The 19,996-nt window shown below is 45.0% G+C and overlaps 1 protein-coding gene across 2 annotated transcripts in view; it reads right to left on the bottom strand.

Moving 5' to 3' along the window:
• Nucleotides 1-7,260: 7,260 nt before the first annotated feature.
• Nucleotides 7,261-19,996, bottom strand: part of mark2b (MAP/microtubule affinity-regulating kinase 2b) — a 50,334-nt gene continuing 37,598 nt past the window's right edge. For both annotated transcript variants that reach the window (XM_071534436.1, XM_071534437.1), the window contains exons 17-21: nt 15,944-16,210; nt 12,702-12,728; nt 9,297-9,335; nt 8,404-8,513; nt 7,261-7,621 (exon numbers count right to left, since the gene is read on the bottom strand). In XM_071534436.1, the coding sequence (XP_071390537.1) occupies nt 7,272-7,621; nt 8,404-8,513; nt 9,297-9,335; nt 12,702-12,728; nt 15,944-16,210 (793 nt within the window). In that variant the 3' untranslated portion in view covers nt 7,261-7,271. The remainder of the gene's footprint in view (nt 7,622-8,403; nt 8,514-9,296; nt 9,336-12,701; nt 12,729-15,943; nt 16,211-19,996) is intronic.

Raw genomic sequence — 19,996 nt, 5'->3', positions numbered from 1 at the left:
TGGATTAATTATGAAACTTAATTTGCAAAGACGTGCTGACAACCCTGACTGTGAAGCCCTCTCGCTGTCTCTCTCTCTCTCAGCTTTCTCTCTGGTAGTTGAAAAGCTCTGAATGGAGGAGTCGCTCCAGTCTGCAGCCATCTAATCATCGCTCGCTCGCTTGCAGACGTCCGTGCGTTTTTAAAGGGGAAGCGTGTCAGACCCAAGCTTTAAAAAGTGTCTTGTACAGGCGGAGGTAATCTGAAGGACGTTTCTGCCAATTGATTTCTTTAGCCAATGAACTGGCCCGGTGTTGTCTGGCATGAAGTGCAGCAGCTTGCTCCCCCCCCCACCCGTCTTTTGGATTTGAATGGCTGTGCCACAGTGCTGCTTCTGCCTGACACGCTCCTCCACTTCTACTTCAATCACTTTGCTTGTGTTCAGGGCTTGTATGTGTAACGCCTCCTGAGGCCATGATGCCAGGCAACTTCATGAGGAAATATGGATGAGTTTAGCCAGCAACTGGAACCAACTGTTTTGCTGTGAGACCTTTCGTTACTTTTTTTTTTTTTTATGATTTCACATCAGTTTTGGACAGCATTTTTTGCTAGTCCCATGCTGAATCTTAAATCGCCCTTATTTATGGTCTCCAGTGGTTGCCTGTGTATCACTGCCTCTACAGGATGCATCTAGGATCACAGGTCAGGTCAAATGCACCTGTGTAAACGTCTCTGTAACTGTATGAACCTAACTGGTCAGCTGGTCTCTGTTCAGCTCTGCTCCTCTTACTGCATACAGGCTAACTGACACCACCTCCTTTACTAATGGCGGGATCCAGCTTCCAGTTGTTTTCATACGGAGCTGACAGGGAATCGACGCCATTTAAAAAGTGGCGGCCCATCACTACATTTGGCTTTAAAGTGGCTTGCCTTTTTTGACTGTGCTTGGAAAAGTGACTGTTTTGTTCAATTTGTTCCTCCAAAAACTACTTAATTGTGTGTACCGTATGTGAGAAGTTGTTTACATTGTGGAAACTGAACTGCTTGTGTTTTTTGTTTTTGAGAATTTTTCTTTTTTTAGAATAAAGAAATGACCAAATGGTTGTGTACGTCTGTTATTGTCTAGAATATTGGAGTAAATATCCGCCCTCAAACAATTCATGTTGTCCCAGTGGTCTCAGGCTGGATTTACACACACACACACACCAAAAAATCTGGTTTTCCTTCAATGCTGGACAGACCGTCTGGATGTTTTCGGGGTCAGGTTTGAGAGCAGGTTAATCTGACACAGATCCAATGTATAGGCAAGTGTTTTTCAGTCCTCATGTAAAGTTATTGTGGGCTGTTATAAAAATGACCAATCACTTAGAGATTAGAGAATTACAGAATTAGAGATTACACAGCTATAAAAAGAATCACAGATTATACAGCTATAAAAAGAAAAAAAATGATCAAAATAATCTAATCTAAATAAGATGTACAAAATGGTCATGTGTAATTGTGTGTGTGTGTAAATTTCTTGTGCACATCATCCATTTCCAAATGCCAAGTGTTGTGAAAACACCATCTGCTGACTCCCAACAGGTTGGGCCACCTCCGGCTCTGACATTCCTGAGGAGGGCCGGGGACAGCAGCAGCAGGTTTGGGCTCATCTGAGCATGAATGAGTGGATTTGCGCCCGTCAGAAACTGACCATAAACTGCAATATTTTATATGAGCGTCTGTTTCCAGTTTTGTAACAATATTTACAGCTTGTAAATGTCTCAGAAGGCTCTCGATGTTGGACGTCAAGTTAAACAGATGCAGTATCAGTGTCAGTGTCAGTAGGTGCTGACAGGCCACACATACTGACTCCTAGAGGCAGCTCAGGAGAAAAGTCCTGGCTGTAAAAGCTGATGCATCCTGCATGGCAAAACACTCATTTTCAAAATCCTTCTCACCACCTAACATGTCTGCAAGATTCCTACACAGATTCCAGTTCATAGTTCCACTTAGACCTTCATTTCATTATTTATTTGCAAGATTTTCCACAGTCATCTAGCCCCTACTAACTCTGCTGTACCACTCTATAGCTGATTATTCCTCACAGTGACAAATATCGGAATATGTGAGTGGGGTCTAATACCACAGAAAATACATAGCTGTATTGATATCAGCATAGTGCAACAATATTTTTATATACTTTTCCAAACTTATCAAGACCCGGAAATGACCAAATTGTATTTCCAGAGTTGAGCAGGAAACCTGTGTCTGGAAAACTTGACTCACGCTCTAATAGCTTATTGTTTTCATCTTCTGTTTGATGCTGGATTTAAAACACAACCATCATTCATACAACCTTTAGGTGTCTGACTAAATATTGATCACATTAAGCTGTGTAAGCTGGCTGCACATAGCGCCTATACTGTCTCTGCTAGACGTAGACAGCCTCAGGTGGTTCTATATGATTGTAAACTCTTGGATGTGATAGGAAAAAGAAATGTATTTAGTCACTTGTCCTGCTGTAACCTGTGCTATCAGGAAATAAAGCCTGAACGTGATCGATTAGCAATGAATATGAGTCTTTGTGCAGTTAAAGCATGTTTAAAGGGTCAAAAAAGGGTTGAGTAGCAATTTTAAACAGAATTTTCATGAGTCTGGCTCCCAGACTGAGGAACGGTATTTCTCATTTGAGTCTCTGGCTGAAGAAAAAAACTGAAGGACCCCACATATAAAGGCTGCTACAGCTGTTTTAGATTCATTTCCTTTTTAAGGCATTTGTACTTTATTAGTATTAAGAGGTGAGGGACAGGTTGGTAACCTGTGGTGACGAGAGCATTGTGTGTATCTCAGCATGTGGAGCAGTTAGGATCCTTCCTATCCTTCCTTAATGTAGGTCTGGGGCAGGATGGTGGTCTAGAAAGGAGGGACACCATCCTGCTGAAGTGTCCTTGAGCAAGACGCTGAATCCCTACCACTCCAGGGCTGCTGCTGTTTGAGCCTGACCTTTGACCTCTCTGTGGAGCAGGAGAAGAGAATGCCTCCACTAGGATCATACCTGTTACAGTGTCCTGTTACACCACAAACCATCAACTAATGGGAGATAAGATAGATTTTCAGCCAAAATCTAAAACAACATTCATCTAGTTTTTCATATAATGCATTAGCTTTCATTAAGACTTTAATGTCACTGGTAGGTAGAATGGGATGGAGGGATGTAACAAATAAAGGATTAGTTCCTCAAATCCTGTAGTTCATCTGCACACTGACAGGTAAATGAAGTCCTGTATTGAATCTTACTGGAGTACAGTGATGTGACATGACACTCTGCTGAAGTACAGTGACTGGCTGTCTTGTCTCTTACTGGACGTCCCAGAGAGAAGAGTGTCTGCCTCCTGTCCTGTCCGACTGCGGCAGCTGATCTTTTCTGGACATTAGTTTTCCCTCAAGTCTGGAAACAACAAGGAGATGAGATTGTTTAATATTTTACCCTAAGAATGAAGATACTGTTTTCCTTGGACCCAGGGATTTGCTGTGGCAACAGGGATTTATTTTTTCATTGTGTTTCACCAGTGTTCAGCTAATGGCTAGTTTCTAGCACCGGTCGTTTGAGCAGAAAACAGCAGAAGCCCTAGCTCAGGTACACCTCAATATTTTAGAGCACCGTCTAAATCATTGTTGTGAATGAGACCAAGGAATCTTCAGAGAGCTGTGTGTATGAAACAAAAATAAAAAATCTGAAGAAACTGAACAATCTGATCCCTGAACAATTTTCTTATCAGATGGTTTCCAAGGACTGGATTGAACAAGTGTAGACTAAAACATCTTCTGCTCCAAATCCTTGTGATGTAAAAACAATCCCATACATGTTGTTTTTGGTTAAATTGGGGAAAAACAGCCTGTCCTTGTAGTGATTTCTGGTCTCCTCTTCCTCACCGCTCTCTGGACAAACACACCGCAAACCTCTCCGTTACGCTGGCTTTAAATGCAACCAGTTTTAAAATTTTTAATATCATTGTTTTTATTACTATCATTGTAATTTTTCATCATTTCGTCTTTGCACAAAAAAAACAAACAAATAATACATTTTTTCAGGAGTTGATCACCCCTCCCAACCCCGATCCCACCACTACAGTTACAGTTTGCTCAAAACACATTTAAAATCAATGTAAATTACAGCAATGTAAAACGAAATAATGTAAAATAAAATCAACCCTGAAAGAGATAATAATATAACAGCAACAGCCAGAATAATAATTAGAATCCAATACCCAGCACCTTAATACAATGATCAACTTTTAAAGAAACAAAAAAAAAAAAAAGAAAAAAAATCTGACGTATTAAAAACTGAAAGAAAAAAACGACAGTGTGTCATTGTGATAGAAAGAAAGAAACGAAAGTGTTAAGTTAGGTACAACCTGCTGACGGGACTGGTGCTTGTGACCCATACTCGTCCCGATCGCCCCTTTCTCTACCACCCCCCCCCCCGCTGTGTCCACACCTTTGTTTTTTTGTCGTTTTTTTTTGTTTTTGTTTTTCCTATCTCCATAACCAGCTAAGCACTTGGCCCTGCTGGCTTCAAGAAACTGGAGCAACGTGCATAAACACAAAGAGAGGGAGAGGGAGGGAGGGGAGGGGGAGAGAGAGAGAGAGAGAGAGAGAGAGAGAGAGAGGGGGGAGAGAGAGAGGGAGATAGAGAGAGAGAGAGAGAGAAAGTGAGGCTCGACTTCTCCAGGTTGTTTTTTTTTGTATGTGTGCTCTGATAGGAGAACATTCGTTTGAGCTTCTTCCACACAGCCTGAGGATAATGCTGCCGCGATAAAAATGTCTCTCTCCCTGCCCTTCTTGCTCTGCTCTCTCTCTCTCTCTCCCCCTCTCTCTCTCTCTTTCTCTCTCTCTGTTTCAAGCCATTCTGGACCAGTAAGGCCGTTAAAAATAAACATAGAAATAAAAAAGAAAAATGGCCAAAAGTGAACAAGCAGTAGTCATCACCGCCACCGTCATCAACACCGTTATACATCTCCTGTGTTTGGGGGTCACTGGTGTGTGTGTGTGTACACTAAGAGATGTGTGTGTGTGTTAAAGTGTGTGTGTGTGTGTGTGTAAAAGGTGCACTACACCGAAAGGCAGCAATGATATGATCCGACATGACCGCCCCCCCCCCCCCCCCCCCCCCCAAATCCAAATCTGTACAAACCCCCCCAATTTTTTTTTAAACGACACAAAAATATAATATTATCAAATCAAAAGTAGAAGAGAAAATAATTCACCATTCGTTGATGTTTTTGTTTTTTTTGTTTTTGTTTTCCAGTGATCTGTAATATACTCAACGCACACACACTTTTTTTTTTTCTTAAATACTCCGAAGATAGCTTGTCGTGTGTTTTTTTTTCTCTTTGGGAACACATGTAAGTAAGAGAGAGAGAGGGGAGGGATGGGATGGAGGGGGGGAGAGAGAGAGAGAGAGAGAGAGGTTAGAAAGAGGAGAAGTGGGAGAAGATCCATCGTTTCCAAGTGTCAGGGTTGACATTCTGTGTGTGAAGGCGTGATGCCACCCAACGAAATACCAACATAACAATAAAAAAAAAAGACAAAAAAAATAAATCAACATGTTTCATTCTCGACAATAGTAAGGATCATTTATGTGCTGACGTAAGCGACGAAAACAAACGAACAAAAAAAAAACAACAACCCTAAATTTCAATTATTCTTCAAAGAAAGGCAACGTAAAATCCACCTGCAACCCCGTCCGTCCGTCTTTCCCTCCCTCCCCGTTTCCCACATCCCCCTCTTTTCCAGTGCACAACTCTTTTTTTTTTTTTTTTTTTGAAAGCAATCAGCAATAAAAGAGGAAGAAACAAAAATAATAATAAAAAAAAAAAATAACAACCAATACGGACTTAAAAAGGTGCAGTCCGTAAGGATTGACGACAACATCAAGTCTAATTGGCCCGGGACTTGATGGCAAGAGGGATCGTTGGTGAAAACGAAAACTGAGAAATGAGGGAGTGACGGGACGAGAGCGAAGGGGACTGGGCTGAGAGATGGACGTGTATGTGCTGAGTTCAGTTTGAAATTACAGGGAGAGGGAGAGGGGAAAGAGGTGTGTGTGTGTGTGTGTGCAGGGGGGGTAGTGGAGTGTTGTGTGTGTGTGTGCGAGTGTGTGTGTGTGTGTGCGTGTGTGTAGGGAGTTTCAAACAAGTTCCTTTCAGAGGGGGGGGGGGGAGATTGGGGGCGGAGAGGGTCCTTTAACCGACCGAACAACCAGTCGAGCGTTTCCTGGAAGAGTCCGTCCGTCCAATCCGTCTAGTTTGTGTGCTTGTGTGTATGTGTGTGTGTGTGTGTGTGTGTGTGTGTGCTCGCGATAGGGGGGCTTCAGGGACCGCAGTCCCGGCTCAGTCCGAGTCCGTTCAGTTTAGGGAAGAGAATCGACGGCGAGGAAACGTCCTCCAAATTCAACCGAAAAACTCCTCGGCGGGGAGTTTTCCCGGCAAAAACCAGGCTCCGCATTCAATCTGGAACCTTCTGCGAAACACACATCGCGGCTCGTCAGAGATGCAGAGAGCAGGTCGAAGGTCTTTTCAAGCAGTCCTCCGCTCTCTTTCCTCTCTATCCTCCATCTCCATCATCCAATCCATCCATCCACCCCGCTTTCCCCCCCAAAAAACCCCCAGGTAGCAGAACCGTGCTGAGAAACTGAATAAATAGCAGGAAGTGACAAAGAGTGGTCAAAGTGATCAAAGTGTGACTCCTTTTAAAACAGCGAGAGCAGATCGGACATGCAGAGAGAGAGTGGAACGTCTAAGTAGAACGTGACGAAAAGAAAAAAACCCCGTAGAGAGGGAGAGAGAGAGAGAGAGAGAGAGAGAAAGGACCCCGGTCTCGTGTCACTGTAAGTACTTCACAAACTCGGGAGTGAAATCGACGAGTTTTCGAACCCCGGGGGAACCTCGGGAACTTAAGGAACAAAAACTTCTAGAAAAGAAAAACGTTTTCTAGTCTCCGAACAAACCGATAGCCCTACTTCAGAACTTTCCGGAGAAGTAACGATCTTGTATTTTCTTTTTTTTTTCTTTTTTTTTTTAATGTGACCCCGCTCCTTCTCTCACCTCACCTGTGTCCATAATACTTCCCTGACCCCCCCTCCCCTCCCCATCGCCCGATCCAGCCTTCCTCGATACAGCATCATCTTCGTCCTCGCGATCCACCGTAGCTACCTGCGACCCCTCCACACCCCCCCTCCCCTCCACCCAACCTCCCCCCCCTCCCCGGATCTTAATCTCATCTCTCCCCCGCCGCTCCCCTCCGGCGCGCTCACAGCTTGAGCTCGTTGGCGATCTTGGAGGCGATGTTCTTGAAGGCGATGGACGTGCCGGAGATCCGCTTGAAGCGCACGCCGTTCAGGGAGAGGCGCGGCAGCTTGCACACCTCCATCTCCCACTGGACGAAGTCGTCGCGCGCCGGGTTGCCCGACACGCACAGCAGCATGTAGCGCTCGCGCAGCTCGTACTCGCAGCTGTTGGAGTCGAGCACCTTGCGGATCTCGCGCATCATCTCCGTGGGCTCCATGGACGACGTGGTCTTCATGGACCAGGTGAAGCGCAGCGAGCGCGGCTTGGACGAGTCCTTCTGGCCGGCGATGGCCGGAGGCGTGCCGGTGCCGCCTGGGGGGGTGGGTGGGGGTGGGGGGGTGGGGAGGAGAGGAGAGGAGAGGAGAGGAGAGGTGAGGTGAGGGAAGGTTACACAATGAGAGGGTTAGAGAGGAGAGAGGAAGGGAGGAGGGAAGAAACGAGGAGTGGAGAATGACGAGAGACAAAGAAAAGTGTAGAGGGAGGAGAGAGGGAGAGGAGGATAGGAGTGGTGGGAGAAGAGAGAGAAGGAGCGATGAGAGGGTTAGAGAGGAGAGAGATGAGGAGAGAGGAAGGAAGGAGCAAAGAAACAAGGAGTGGAGAATGACGAGAGACAAAGAAAAGTGTAGAGGGAGGAGAGAGGGAGAGGAGGATAAGAGTGATGGGAGAGAGAGAGAAGGAGCAATGAGAGGGTTAGAGAAGAGGGCAATGTGGAGAGAGGAGGGAGATAAGGGAGAGTAATAGAGGAGAGAGAGGAGGAGGGGAATAATGAGGCGAAAGACAAGGAGGAGCGAGGAGGATAGGAGTGGTGGGAGAAGAGAGAGAGGAGAGGGGGAGAGCAGAGAATGAGGGTAAAGAAAGGAGAAGATGATGGAGGGCAAAAGGAGAAGGGAAAAGTAAATGAGGAGAGATGTGAGAGGAGGAGCAGAGAGCGAGGAGAAAGAAAGAAGAGAGGAGAGAGAGGGAAGGGTTTAGTGAAAAATGGGGTCAAGAGGGTTAGAAAAGAGTTGGAATAGCTGAAAATGTCATGTTTATCCTTTGCATAAAACAGAAATGCTAATGTAGGTATAATTCTCTCCAAATGAAACACGGCCTACCGGTGTTACCGGATCCTGGTGAGGAGTTGTTCTCGTCGTTGTTGGAGGAGGAGGAGAGAACGCCGCCGGACGTCTTCTCCGACTTGTCCACTGTGCTGCTCAGCATGGACCTGGATGGAGGGATGGGAGGGAGGGAGGGTGAGGAGGAGGAGGGAGGAAGGGATGGATCGAAGGTGAGGGAGAGGGATGAGTGTGGAAGAATACGAGAGAGGAGGAGGAAGGAGTTGGTTTGGAGAGAAAGAGAGAGAGATGGGAGGAAGTGAAAGAGGAGAAGAAGGGGAAGAAAAGTTGAAGGAAGGAGGAAAAAGCGTGAGAATTGAGCAGAGAGAATTTAGAATATTTCAAAAAAGCAGAGAAAAAAGGAGGGAAGAAAAGAGGGAGGGGGGGAAAAAAACGGAGAGGAAGGGTTGAGAGGAAGAGGGAGACGATGAGGAATGTGGAAATGTATGAAGACAAAAGCAAAAAAATTTGTTTAAGTACCCCTGTGTGTGTTTGTGTGTGTACGACGTTCAGGTCACTGAGCTGTGTGTGAGTGCGTGTAGGCGTGTGTGTATCTGACACACAAACACACATTTGGGTACTGGAAGATTTCTGTTCCCCACACACACACCACCATGCACGTCAACCAGCCCACCGACACACTCGCTCACCGGGATGCTACCATTCGCTGCCGGTCTAATATCCCGCCCCATGATTGGTTAAGACTGAGGCATTATCACCATCACCGACCAATTACATCCCCGTTAAGAGCCCGCTCCCAGACACTCACAACAAGCACGGCTCAGATATCATCTACTGATTGGGTCTGCTCTACTGATTGGCAGGCGGTTTTGGTTGAGTCTGGGATTTTGTAGGTTTTTTTTCTGGGTTTTACCGTCTGTTCTGTATCTCACCTGCTCCCCTCATCCCGACCCTCTCCCTCATACGGACTCCTCGAGAAAAATCAACACAAGTTTAGTCTTTTGAGGGCTAGGGGCGACATTTTGCTCTACAACAGACAGTACCACTTACTCAGCTAGCTGGGCACAGCCACGCCGCTCTCCATGCCTGCCGGACAGTCCCAATCCAAACACATAAGACTCCCAATATCAAATATCAAAGCAATTCCACTCCAATTTTCAAGAATCTGCTCCAATTACATTCCAGACCTCTGAACAGGGCCACCTGTGGACTACGCAGTCCACAATGCATTGCAGTGGATGACTGCATCACTATGGCAACTGCTCCATGCCCCAGTGCCATTCCACTCTGTGCAACCACTTCATTACAACTCCGTGGGTTGAGTAGGGATTCATTACGGTACAAAGAGGTCAAAAGATGAGCGAAGAAAAGATAAAGTAGTATGGATCTGGGAAAGGTAACGGTCTTGACCAGAATGGAAGAGATTGGAACATAATGGAACGGTTTAAAACAAAATGGAACGTTATCGTTTGGGTCAGTTCACAACGAAATGAACAGTTTAGAACAATGGAACAGTTTGGAACAGAATTAAACGGTTTGCAAGAGAATGGAACAGCTTGGAATGAAATGGAGTGGGTTGCAACAGAATGGAATGGTTTGGAACAGAATGGAATGGTTTGGAACAGAAGGGAATGGTTTGGAACAGAATGGAATGGTTTGGAGCAGAATGGAATGGTTTGGAACAGAATGGAATGGTTTGGAACAGAATGGAATGGGTATTTTGTGTCAGATTGCAATGGTTTGGAACAGAATGGTCGGCATGGCGAGGGCAAGTCCTGTGACTAAGGGAGGCAAGTAACATTAATAATCCCACCACCGTGGTTACAACCTTCTTTTATTAGTAACACTGGACCTACAACACAGGCTAACTGCTTAAGACACAAACACACACACACACACACACACACACACACTCATTTACTGAAAATAACTGTACCTACAGACAAGGTAACTCTTAAAACACACACACATCATAGACAGACAGGGACACACACACAAATATTCTCTCTCATACAGACGGAGAAGACTGAAAACAAACAAACACAGACTTAAGTGTGAGGACAATGAAGACGGAAACACAAAGACTGAGTAACACAGCAAGACAGTAAACAAACAGCTCACATGCAGACACTGGGGGGAAAAAATTGACAGACAAGACAAATTCAACAGCTTCTAGTCTTGTATTCATTCTATTGTGGGAAAAGACTTCATTCCAGTTTTGCCCCATAACAAAAAAAAAACATGAAATACCTCCTGCAACAAAAACATGGTTAATGTACATTGTTAAATGACATGTGAGAGAGGTGAGAAGGTGACAAAACTGCACCTCAAATGACAGCGGTTATGTTGATGAACAATGTGAAATGGTGAGTGAGTTCAATTGTGCCATTTTGCATGCCTAATATGATTGATCTGAACATGGAGGGATGCAAAATGGCTACCGCTATATGGCCGCCGAGGAGGGGCACTGTGGTGTCAAGTGAAAACAAAGGATTGATAAGGGATGACTTGGTCCCTAATACACGTCACCTATACTGTATGTTTATAGATCCACTACGACAAGGACCTGTGCATATACCAATCTTATGTTTTACACTACAAATAAGCCATTGGCCACATTGATGCAGATTTAAACATAGGGCAGGTCAATTGTTTCCCCCTCATATTTTAACATTGTATGTATACTTCTAAACAGGGAGGTATTCAATAATGTGTGAAATTCATTACATGGCCCCATTGCAACCTTTGCAGAAAAATGGAGTGTGGCAATAATGAGATGCTGTTACATATTTTAACCACCGGGTGGAGCAGTGATCCAGATTAAAAAGGAAAACTGCTCTACCTGCTGGTAAAAAACAGCAAATGCACTCAGTGGTGTGGCAAAGGCTTGTGTGTGTGTGTGTGTGTGTGTTCAACATATGCACACATACATGTACATCAACATGTGTAAAAAGTATCAACATGAGCATAAAAAGGTATGTGTCTGTGTATGAGTATCTAGGTGTGTGTCAGTGTATGTAAATATGTGTGTGAGCATGAAATGGCCTGTATGTGTGTGTGTGTGTGTGTGTGTGTGTGTGTGTGTGTCCACAGCATAAAAGGTCTTTTCCAGCCAGAATAGGTCAAAGCCATCCAGTACTGTTGCTGCTGCTGTTAGAGAGAGCCAGTGCCAGAGTGGAAAACAGAGCAATGAAAGAATGAAAGAGTGCAGCCTCCAGAAAGAGTGCAGCCTGAGAAAACACTGCAACCCCATCCCTCCTCTGTCCTCTCCTCCTCTCTACCTCCGACCAAAAAAAACAAAAACAAAAAAAAAACAGCCAGGTCGGTTTTCTTATGCTTCCCTAGCGTGGCTTTCGCAAAAAAAAAAATCACATCAAAGCTACAACACAACTTCAAAGTCAGCAGGTCTTCTCATGCTAATGGAATGTTTCTGGTGACCCGACCGAGGTCCCAGGCCCCGCAGTTTGAGAAACCAGAAAGGTGAGATGGGAGATGGTTAGGGCTTGGTAGCTCGGTAGATTCCGTTAGGCCTGAATAATGGTTAGTGACGTTATAATCATGGGGTGTGATCAAGGCAACACAAAAAGCCTGACATGATAATGACACCTGACTGAGTCACCTGAAATTTCCCTAATAACAACAACTATGTCTTTCTCGCTCTGTCGCTTCCTTCCTCATTTCCTTTCTCACACATCATCAGTGTGGGGTGTGGGGGAATTACAACAGGAGCTAGGATGAAAAAGTCACCTCATGGTTCAGGAGAATCAGATCTCAACATTACCTGTGTCTGAAGCTGAGGGGGGGGAAGGGGTTAAGAGGGGGAAGGGAGCAGCTTGATCTATCGCACCATTAAGACTCGACCTAAATCTAGGACGCTATGGGGGAACGAGCTCACACACGCTACCTGGGAAATGGATGGAGAGAGGAGGTGAGGGTGAGGTGCGGGGGGGGGGGGTGGGGTGGGTGGGAGCGAGGGAGGAGGACCGGGATTGATGGAGGGATGGAGAGAGAGAGAGAGGGGTGAGGTGTTATTGTGCAGCATTATGATGGAGTGAGTGAGTGAGTGAGGGGGAGTTAGTAAAAAAAAAAAAAAAAAACGGGCCAAAACACGGCACTCAAAACCAAAAGGCTAAAAAAAAAAGGGGCCAACCACAGAAAAAAAAGGATGAGAGAAAAGATAGGGCTCAAGGATCAAGGCACAAGGGAAGATTTCAACAAAAAAGCTGCACAAAACACCAAAAAAAAGGGAGGAAATATATATATATATATAAAATATATATGAAGAGAGAATATATATATCAAGGGGTTATATATTTAACGTTGGGGATGTTGCCTACCTTCTCGGAAACCTGAACGAGAGATTTCTACAAAAACAAAAAGAGGGATAAAGAAAGAAAGAGAAAAAAGAAAACGTACGTATAAACTTATATATTCATGACTGTACTGTGAAAGACAAGCTTGCCCGCTCAAGAGCACACTTTGAGACACAGAACCAGAAAAGAAAATTGACAAAAAAACAAAACAAAAAAAAGAAAGTCCAACGTTCTCGGCTTGAACCAACCCCACTTGGGATTTAAGCAGCATTCAAAACCAACAATGGCAAAAAACATAAAAAGCTTTTCTCAATGTTGTTACAGCCCACGTTTCAATCTGATGAATGGAGAGAGTTTAAATGTGAATTAAGTTTTAGAGTTAGAGGCATTCATGGTCTGAATGTGTGAACAGACATCATTAGGTACACAGCAAAACACCTTGGAGGGATATAAAAGGCTCTGTGGGAAAATTCCATTAAGAAACACTGTCCTAACAAACAAACCCCCCCCCCCCCCTCCAACATGAGATGGATCAGTCCATCACATACAGAAAAGTCCAGGCAGAACCAAGTGATCCTGAAAAGAAGGGGGTGTGTGAGGTGAAATGGTCAAATGTGTTAAAAAAACCCAAACACCTCTCTCTCTTGCACACACACACACTCACACTTAAAAGTGTTGAGCACAGGTTGAGAAACAACTTAATCTTTAACACAGGTTGAGAAACTTAATCTCTTCCTCTCACACACTCACACCTATCGCAAACACGCTCACACAAGCAAACACGCCGAATGTGTGTGAAGGACGAGGAAACGCCACTCTCCAGTCCAAGCGGAAAAGTGCTGCGGTCAGGTTATATGATATGTTAATAAAACACACAACTTCACTGTGTGTGTGTGTGTGTGTGTGTGTGTGTGTCTTTAGTCAAACTGTCCCCCTGCAACACGATCTCTCTGTCTCCACTTCTACTTCCTACCAGTAAGCCAGGCTGTGTGTGTGTGTGTGTGTGTGTGTGTGTGTGTGTGTGTGTGTGTGTGTGTGTGTGTGTGTGTGTGTGTGTGCATGTGTGTCAAGGTGTCCCCACTAGCGGTATTTATAGTTGAGGGAAAAGTGATATCTCCGGTGTAACCATGGATACTGTCGCCACGGAGCTATCTCTGAGTGGGAGGCCTGGAGAGTGACTGTCTGTGCCTGTACCTCCTCCTCTTCCACACACACACACACACACACACACACACAGCAACTATACACCGACACCCACACACACGCAGACAGACACTTGATCATTCTCCATTTCTGTCCGTCTTTCTCACACACACACACACACAACCACCAAAAATACAACGGTATGCTCACATACACAAGCAAAAACAGACACCTAATCATTCTCTCTTTCTCTCTCACACACAAACACACACACACACACACACACACATAAACGCACACTTCATCACTTGTATACACAATGAGCCTCCAGGGTTGGTTGATGACTCAGAGGGAGTGATGCCACCAAGACTCACACCTGATGACGAAAATCTCAACCTTACCTGTGCTCTGTGTGTGTGTGTGTGTGTGTTTGTTTGTGTGTTCACTCGTACCCTCCTCTCTCTCTCTCTCTCTCTCTCTCTTTCTCTCCCCCTCGCTCGCTCCTGCCATCTTGAAATCCTCACTTCCTTCCCTACTCCTCCACATGTCAACCTTTTGCTCCCGTCAGCTCCGTCCTTCCTCACCCGTCTGACCGCCGCCTCCCACCCGCTTCCTCTCATCCGGTAAACCGCTCTCTGAATATCCCGGCCGGGCCTCCCTCCCTCACTCCTCCTCTCTCCTCTTCCACAACACACAACGCGCTCCTTTTCTCCTCTCTCATTCTTTTTGCTGTTTCTGACTCACCTGCTTACGGACTTCCTGTGGCAGAAGCCCCTCACAAGAGATTTGGGTCCCAACACAGAGAATTGGGTAGCAAAAGTAATGATATCTGAAACATCTGCCTACAATGAATTTATTTCCAGTGCCACTCGGCACAATTCATCATTATTATCTATATTTAGAATTGCCTACCTGCCAATAACCTATCTACCTATGATGAATCATGTTTTAGTGGCTTTGTTACTCATCATAACCCAAGGCCTAGAGTGAGCTGAACATGAAAATGTTAAAAATCTTATAGTCATTGCAGCAACATTTCTTCTGTACTGAGTCTATTGGTGCATATCAGTGTAACTTATGTCAATACTCATTTGTGAAAGGCCAATATCAACCGACAGACAGCTATCTGTTCCCTTTTCTAGCTGTCACCAGTTACTGATGTCAAAGAGTTTGGTGATATGTGGGTCAGGCCTTTCCCTCCTGTCCTTCCCTTGCCCTTTTAATAGCCGTGCTGCACTCTACATTTTCACTGTACTTACTCAGCAACAGAGGATCATCACAGCTAGAAAACTGCCACCGCTTCCAAAGAAAATGAAAAATTAATCCATACGAGTGCAGTTTTAGTGCCGCAACCTGCGCTAGAACAAAGACGGGGCCCGAAACTGGGACAGACGTGGAACCAAAACCAAAATTACTCCTCAGTCACCGCTGCTCAGAACAAAATTACAGGGAAGACGCAGCTGTTCCCTTCCTCTCCCTTTTCTACTCCCACCAGAGTTACAGATTGGAAAGAAGCGGGTGAACTTAGTGATAGGGATGAGACCGGCCCCTCCAGAGGAATACAGTGAAAAACTGTGATGACATGGACCTAAGTCGTTCCAGAGCGGAAACGAGCGCATGAAATGACTTGTAATGAACAACTAGTAATTTTCTGTTTCAAGATGATATAGTTGTACGGAGAAACCTCGCTACACACAAAAAGTTACATTTATTTTTGGATAATAAATGGGACACCAGTCTCAACCTCATGTCTATGATGCGCTGAACTCTTGAATGATCTTCCTAGCTAATACAACTGCTGTGTGATTCACAGTTGAGGCATTCTGCTGACGTGCTTATGCAGAATGAGAAAAAGGAGCAATTCTTAGTCATTCTGAGTGATGCCTCCCCCTGCCTCTTCCTCCACTACTCCTCCTGTGTGTAACATGAAGGTGAACTCACTGACATCTTTCTCCTCCTGCCCCCCCATCACATCTCCTGTCCATCCTTTGTTGCTGCTGCCCTTCACACTTTCTATCCTCCACCACTACATCCATTCCCCTACGTTCCTTCTATTTATTTATCAACTTCCTCCTTCCGTTTTCACCCTGCTCCTCCATCTCTCCCCCCCCCGCTCCACTCACCTGCGTACGAACTTGGAGGTGAACTTGCTGAAGATCCCCGTGGCGCCGTGCGTCCTCCGGGCCTGGCTGTTGCCGTGCGACAGCGACGGGGAGGCGGGCCCGCCGGGGTAGGCGGAGCCCTGCTGGTCCCGGGCCCCCCGCTGCTGGCCCGCGTGGAACGTGCTGCGGATGCCCACCCCCCGGGAGAAGTTGGTGCGGTCCGTCACGGCGGCGCTGCTGATGTTGTGGGCCGACGGGGAAGCGCCCGGCGCCCGCTGGGGCGGAGCACTGCGGGAGGGAGGGGAAGTGATGGAGAGGAGAGGAGGGGGTAGGAGAAGAGAGAGGAGGTCATGGAGAGGAGGGAAAACATGCAAAAAGATGGGAGAGGGATAAGAGGTTGGAAGGTGAGAGAGGAGAGGAGAGGAGGTACAAATAAAGAAGAAAGATGGTGATGAGATGGGAAGACAGAGGACACAGGAGAGGAGAAAGTAAGGAGAACATGGGAGGAGGAGGGTGGGAGGGGAGAGGATGGGATGAGAGGGGAGAAAGGAAGAAGAGGGGAAAAGAGATAGATGAAGACGGTGAGGGGTAGGAGGTGACAGTTGAAGAGGAAGAAATGGAAATAAAGAAAGGGAAAGAAAAAAGGGAATGGGGTAAAGAGAGAGGGGACATGGAAGGGGAATACAGATGGTTAGACAAACTAATAAAAGAAAACTATTTCCTTCTGATGGTACTTACCTCACTGCTAAGTCAAATATATATCTCTGTCTGTTCAGTGTCTGCTAGCTGTGATGTTTCATATAATCCCTGAAGTCAATATTTAGGGCCAGATCAGGTCAGTGAAACACACACACACAGTTAATCCTCTTAGCCTGGCCACAAGGCAAAGCATCACAGACCTACCTCTCTCTCTCTCTCTCTCTCTCACACTCACACACAACTGTAACTCAAATGTAAAGGCTTGCATTTGCTTTGTAAGTGTGTGTGTACATCCTCCATATACCTGGCATTAGCAGACCTGCACTAAATGACAAATATAACAAACAAAAAAAGGCAAAAGCACAAACACAAAAGTGAACACATACACACACACCAATGCGCACGCACACACACACACACAAATGGAACAAATCTAGAAATAAATATATACATGGGCAATCCACTCAACACGCTACAAACAAAAAGAACAGAGAGGCTTTTCAGTCAAGTCTCCAGTGTAGCAGTGTGATGAATAGCTTAAGCATATCCTCTAATTTCATGTGTTGAAGTTGTTCACGGGTGACGAAAGGCCAGCACTGCACACACACACACACACAAATCAACACACACAAAACACTTCTACGGATACAGATGCGAGGAGAGAAAGGCTGGATCAGGCAGATTAGGGGGGCGAGTATGAGCTTATCAAGTGTTGACATAAAAAAACAGTGGGGAAAGGTCTAGGCCAAAGATAAATAAAAAAAAAAAAAGACAGATTGGAAGTTCCTTGAAAAAGTGAGTTTACTAATGCTACATATAAGCGCACAAATGAATAAAAGCTCATAAGTGAGCAAGGGACGGAAACAAAAAGGCTTATATACATGCAGCGATGCAACGCATTTCAAGCTCAAGGCTCTTCCACCGGGCAGCAGCAGCCTTTTGTTCATTTATGCGCTTTTATGTAGCATTAATAAACTTTCACTTTTTGCATTCAAGGAACTCCTGTCAAGTGTTGAAAATGATTGTCTTTTGGGGGGGGACTACATATTGGTAGCAGGGAGATAGTAGTAGATATTTTCCAGGGATCCATTTGAACTTTTGCATGGCTACAGATTTTGGGGGGAAAATGGATCTGCCTATTGCCTTGTCTTGTTCATTTTGTGTTAATTACTCACTATTGAATTGGTATAATGGATAATCTATGCTACAGAGTATCACTGTGCAGATACTCTGACACACATGCATAACCATGCACCAATACAAGAGGAGGAAGGTATTTATTAGCTTAAAATGTTGAATATGTTTTTGAAGTTGGTGACTTTCATGCCATTATAGAACTTTGACTGAATTATAGTATAAGCTGTTCAAAGGGATACTGATGTAGTAAACAGGCTATTGAAAGGAATATATTTTTCATGGTAATGGTATCTGAAAAGTGGTTTTTCAAAGGGGTATTTAGGGACAAGGCTACATGTTGGATAAAACAGGAATGGATGGGGCATAAGGGCACAGACTATCTGCTGAGAAGAGGTGCCTATTCCTCACTCAGGGTACAGTCTATGTGTTGGAGTGGTACCTTCTTTCCAGCGTTCCCAACCAGGTTCTGAACAGCCCAAGCTCACTGTTGAACGGCGCATGCAACAGAACAAGACTTCAACGTACAGCAGACAAAACCACATACAGCCAGAGGGCCACCTTGACATTTCCACTGGTGGAATTTTAGACTGGCAATTTTCACTTTCTTCACCGGACAATTGTCACAACGTTGGGGGAAAATGTCTCGTGTTCTGTAAGTGGCACTTAAGCTCTCCCCCAAAAACTAAAATCGATAGGCGGGTCAGACAGAAAGATAGACGGACAGTTTTGAGGGGAGCTGAGGGACACATTTAGAAACTCTCCACCCCGTATTGTGACAAATGCCTGGAAGGGGAAAACGAAAGACTAAAACTCAAAATATCAAAGTAGCCCTTGAAACAGACACCGACTTAAGCGAGCGGCGGAGCGTGCCAACAAAAGAAAATACGGCAAGTAACAGACAGCAAATGCACGCAGAGAGCCAACGGAGATCACACAGACGGCCATCGAAGACATTTCACTCGGGGCGTTCGTTCATTTATTCATTCATTCAGCCGGACACACTGCAGTATAGTAAACAAAACAGATGGAGACAGGGTTTTCCCCAGGCGTTTGAGGCGGTCTTAACTGAGGTGGGGGTTTATATGGCAGATTAAGACTCCAAGAGCCCTTAACAACTTTTGGGAACAAACATGAGGCCGCTGGAACCCGATCAACACCCGAATTTGTGGAAACCGACAGGGCTGAAATTCATTTAGACGCTTTATGCAGGTGAGCGACACTAAATACAGAGCCAGGAAACAAGACTGGGGTTTTTCTTTTTTAGATTCCGCATACAAGTTTACCAGGCAGGGAAAACCCGGAGGTCAACCATCACAACGAGTCAGAAAGACAGATGGCAGACCACATTAAAAGTGAACAAAGCACCCTGTACAGGGCGTGCAACAGGTGACAATAACATGCACTCACACAACCATTATATCTGTTTTGTTTCCAGTTCTCCCCCAGGGCACCCACAGTTTTTAAAATCATTTTTCTTATGACCCAAACTTATATAACATTTAACAAGTTTTATACAACTAACCTGCTCGGTCTACCTGTTACTGAGGGGACTTGGGGAGGCAGGTTTGTGCAACATAACATAGTTATTAAATGGATGTTTCACCCTTACTGTATTTGAACTCTACTATGTCCAAACCTCTGGTGTTTTCACTTTCACTGCACTTCTTACAAAAGTCTTTAATTCATTAGCTATTTGGTTGTAGACATTTGTTTGGTTTTGAATTGCTGAATGTCGGATCACTGAACCAAGTGAATAAATGAACTTATTAACTTAACGTTATATTGTCTTAACACTATCTCTCTGTAAAGCTTTAGGTCATGTTATATTTCCCATTTTACAAGAATTTGTACAAGATTCTCTACAGTTTCGGGATAGTTGTGTGATTTGGGTGATGCATAATTAGTGCTTTAGGTCCTGACTCCAGTCCAATAAAATCCCAGAGATGATAATAAGTTCTTTCAATGTTTATTCTGTCATGAATTCTCTACAGCCTCTTTCTAAAAAAATGTCAGCTTGTCCAACTTGTTCCACTGATGTTATTCCTTGGACCAAGAAGACAGACTTATAGCACACCTATCCTGTAACCAAGCTAATATAAAGGGCTAGTCTGCACTCAGAGAAGGTGTATTGGCTAGAAAGACCCCTAGACCCCCTTTGGAAACCCATATCCCTGCTAGTCCAGAACCTTGTCTCCTGTCTCCTGTCTCTCAGCCCGTCTGTCTCTCTACAGGAAACAA

This window comes from Centroberyx affinis, unplaced genomic scaffold, assembly GCF_046629955.1.
Source record: "Centroberyx affinis isolate AG114_WGS23_722 - 3 ecotype Tasmania unplaced genomic scaffold, CSIRO-AGI_Caff_v1 ptg002542l_1, whole genome shotgun sequence".
Taxonomy (NCBI): Eukaryota; Metazoa; Chordata; class Actinopteri; order Beryciformes; family Berycidae; genus Centroberyx; species Centroberyx affinis.
The sequence above is the reverse complement of the archived record's forward strand: the minus strand, read 5'-3'. Positions and strand labels throughout refer to the sequence as shown.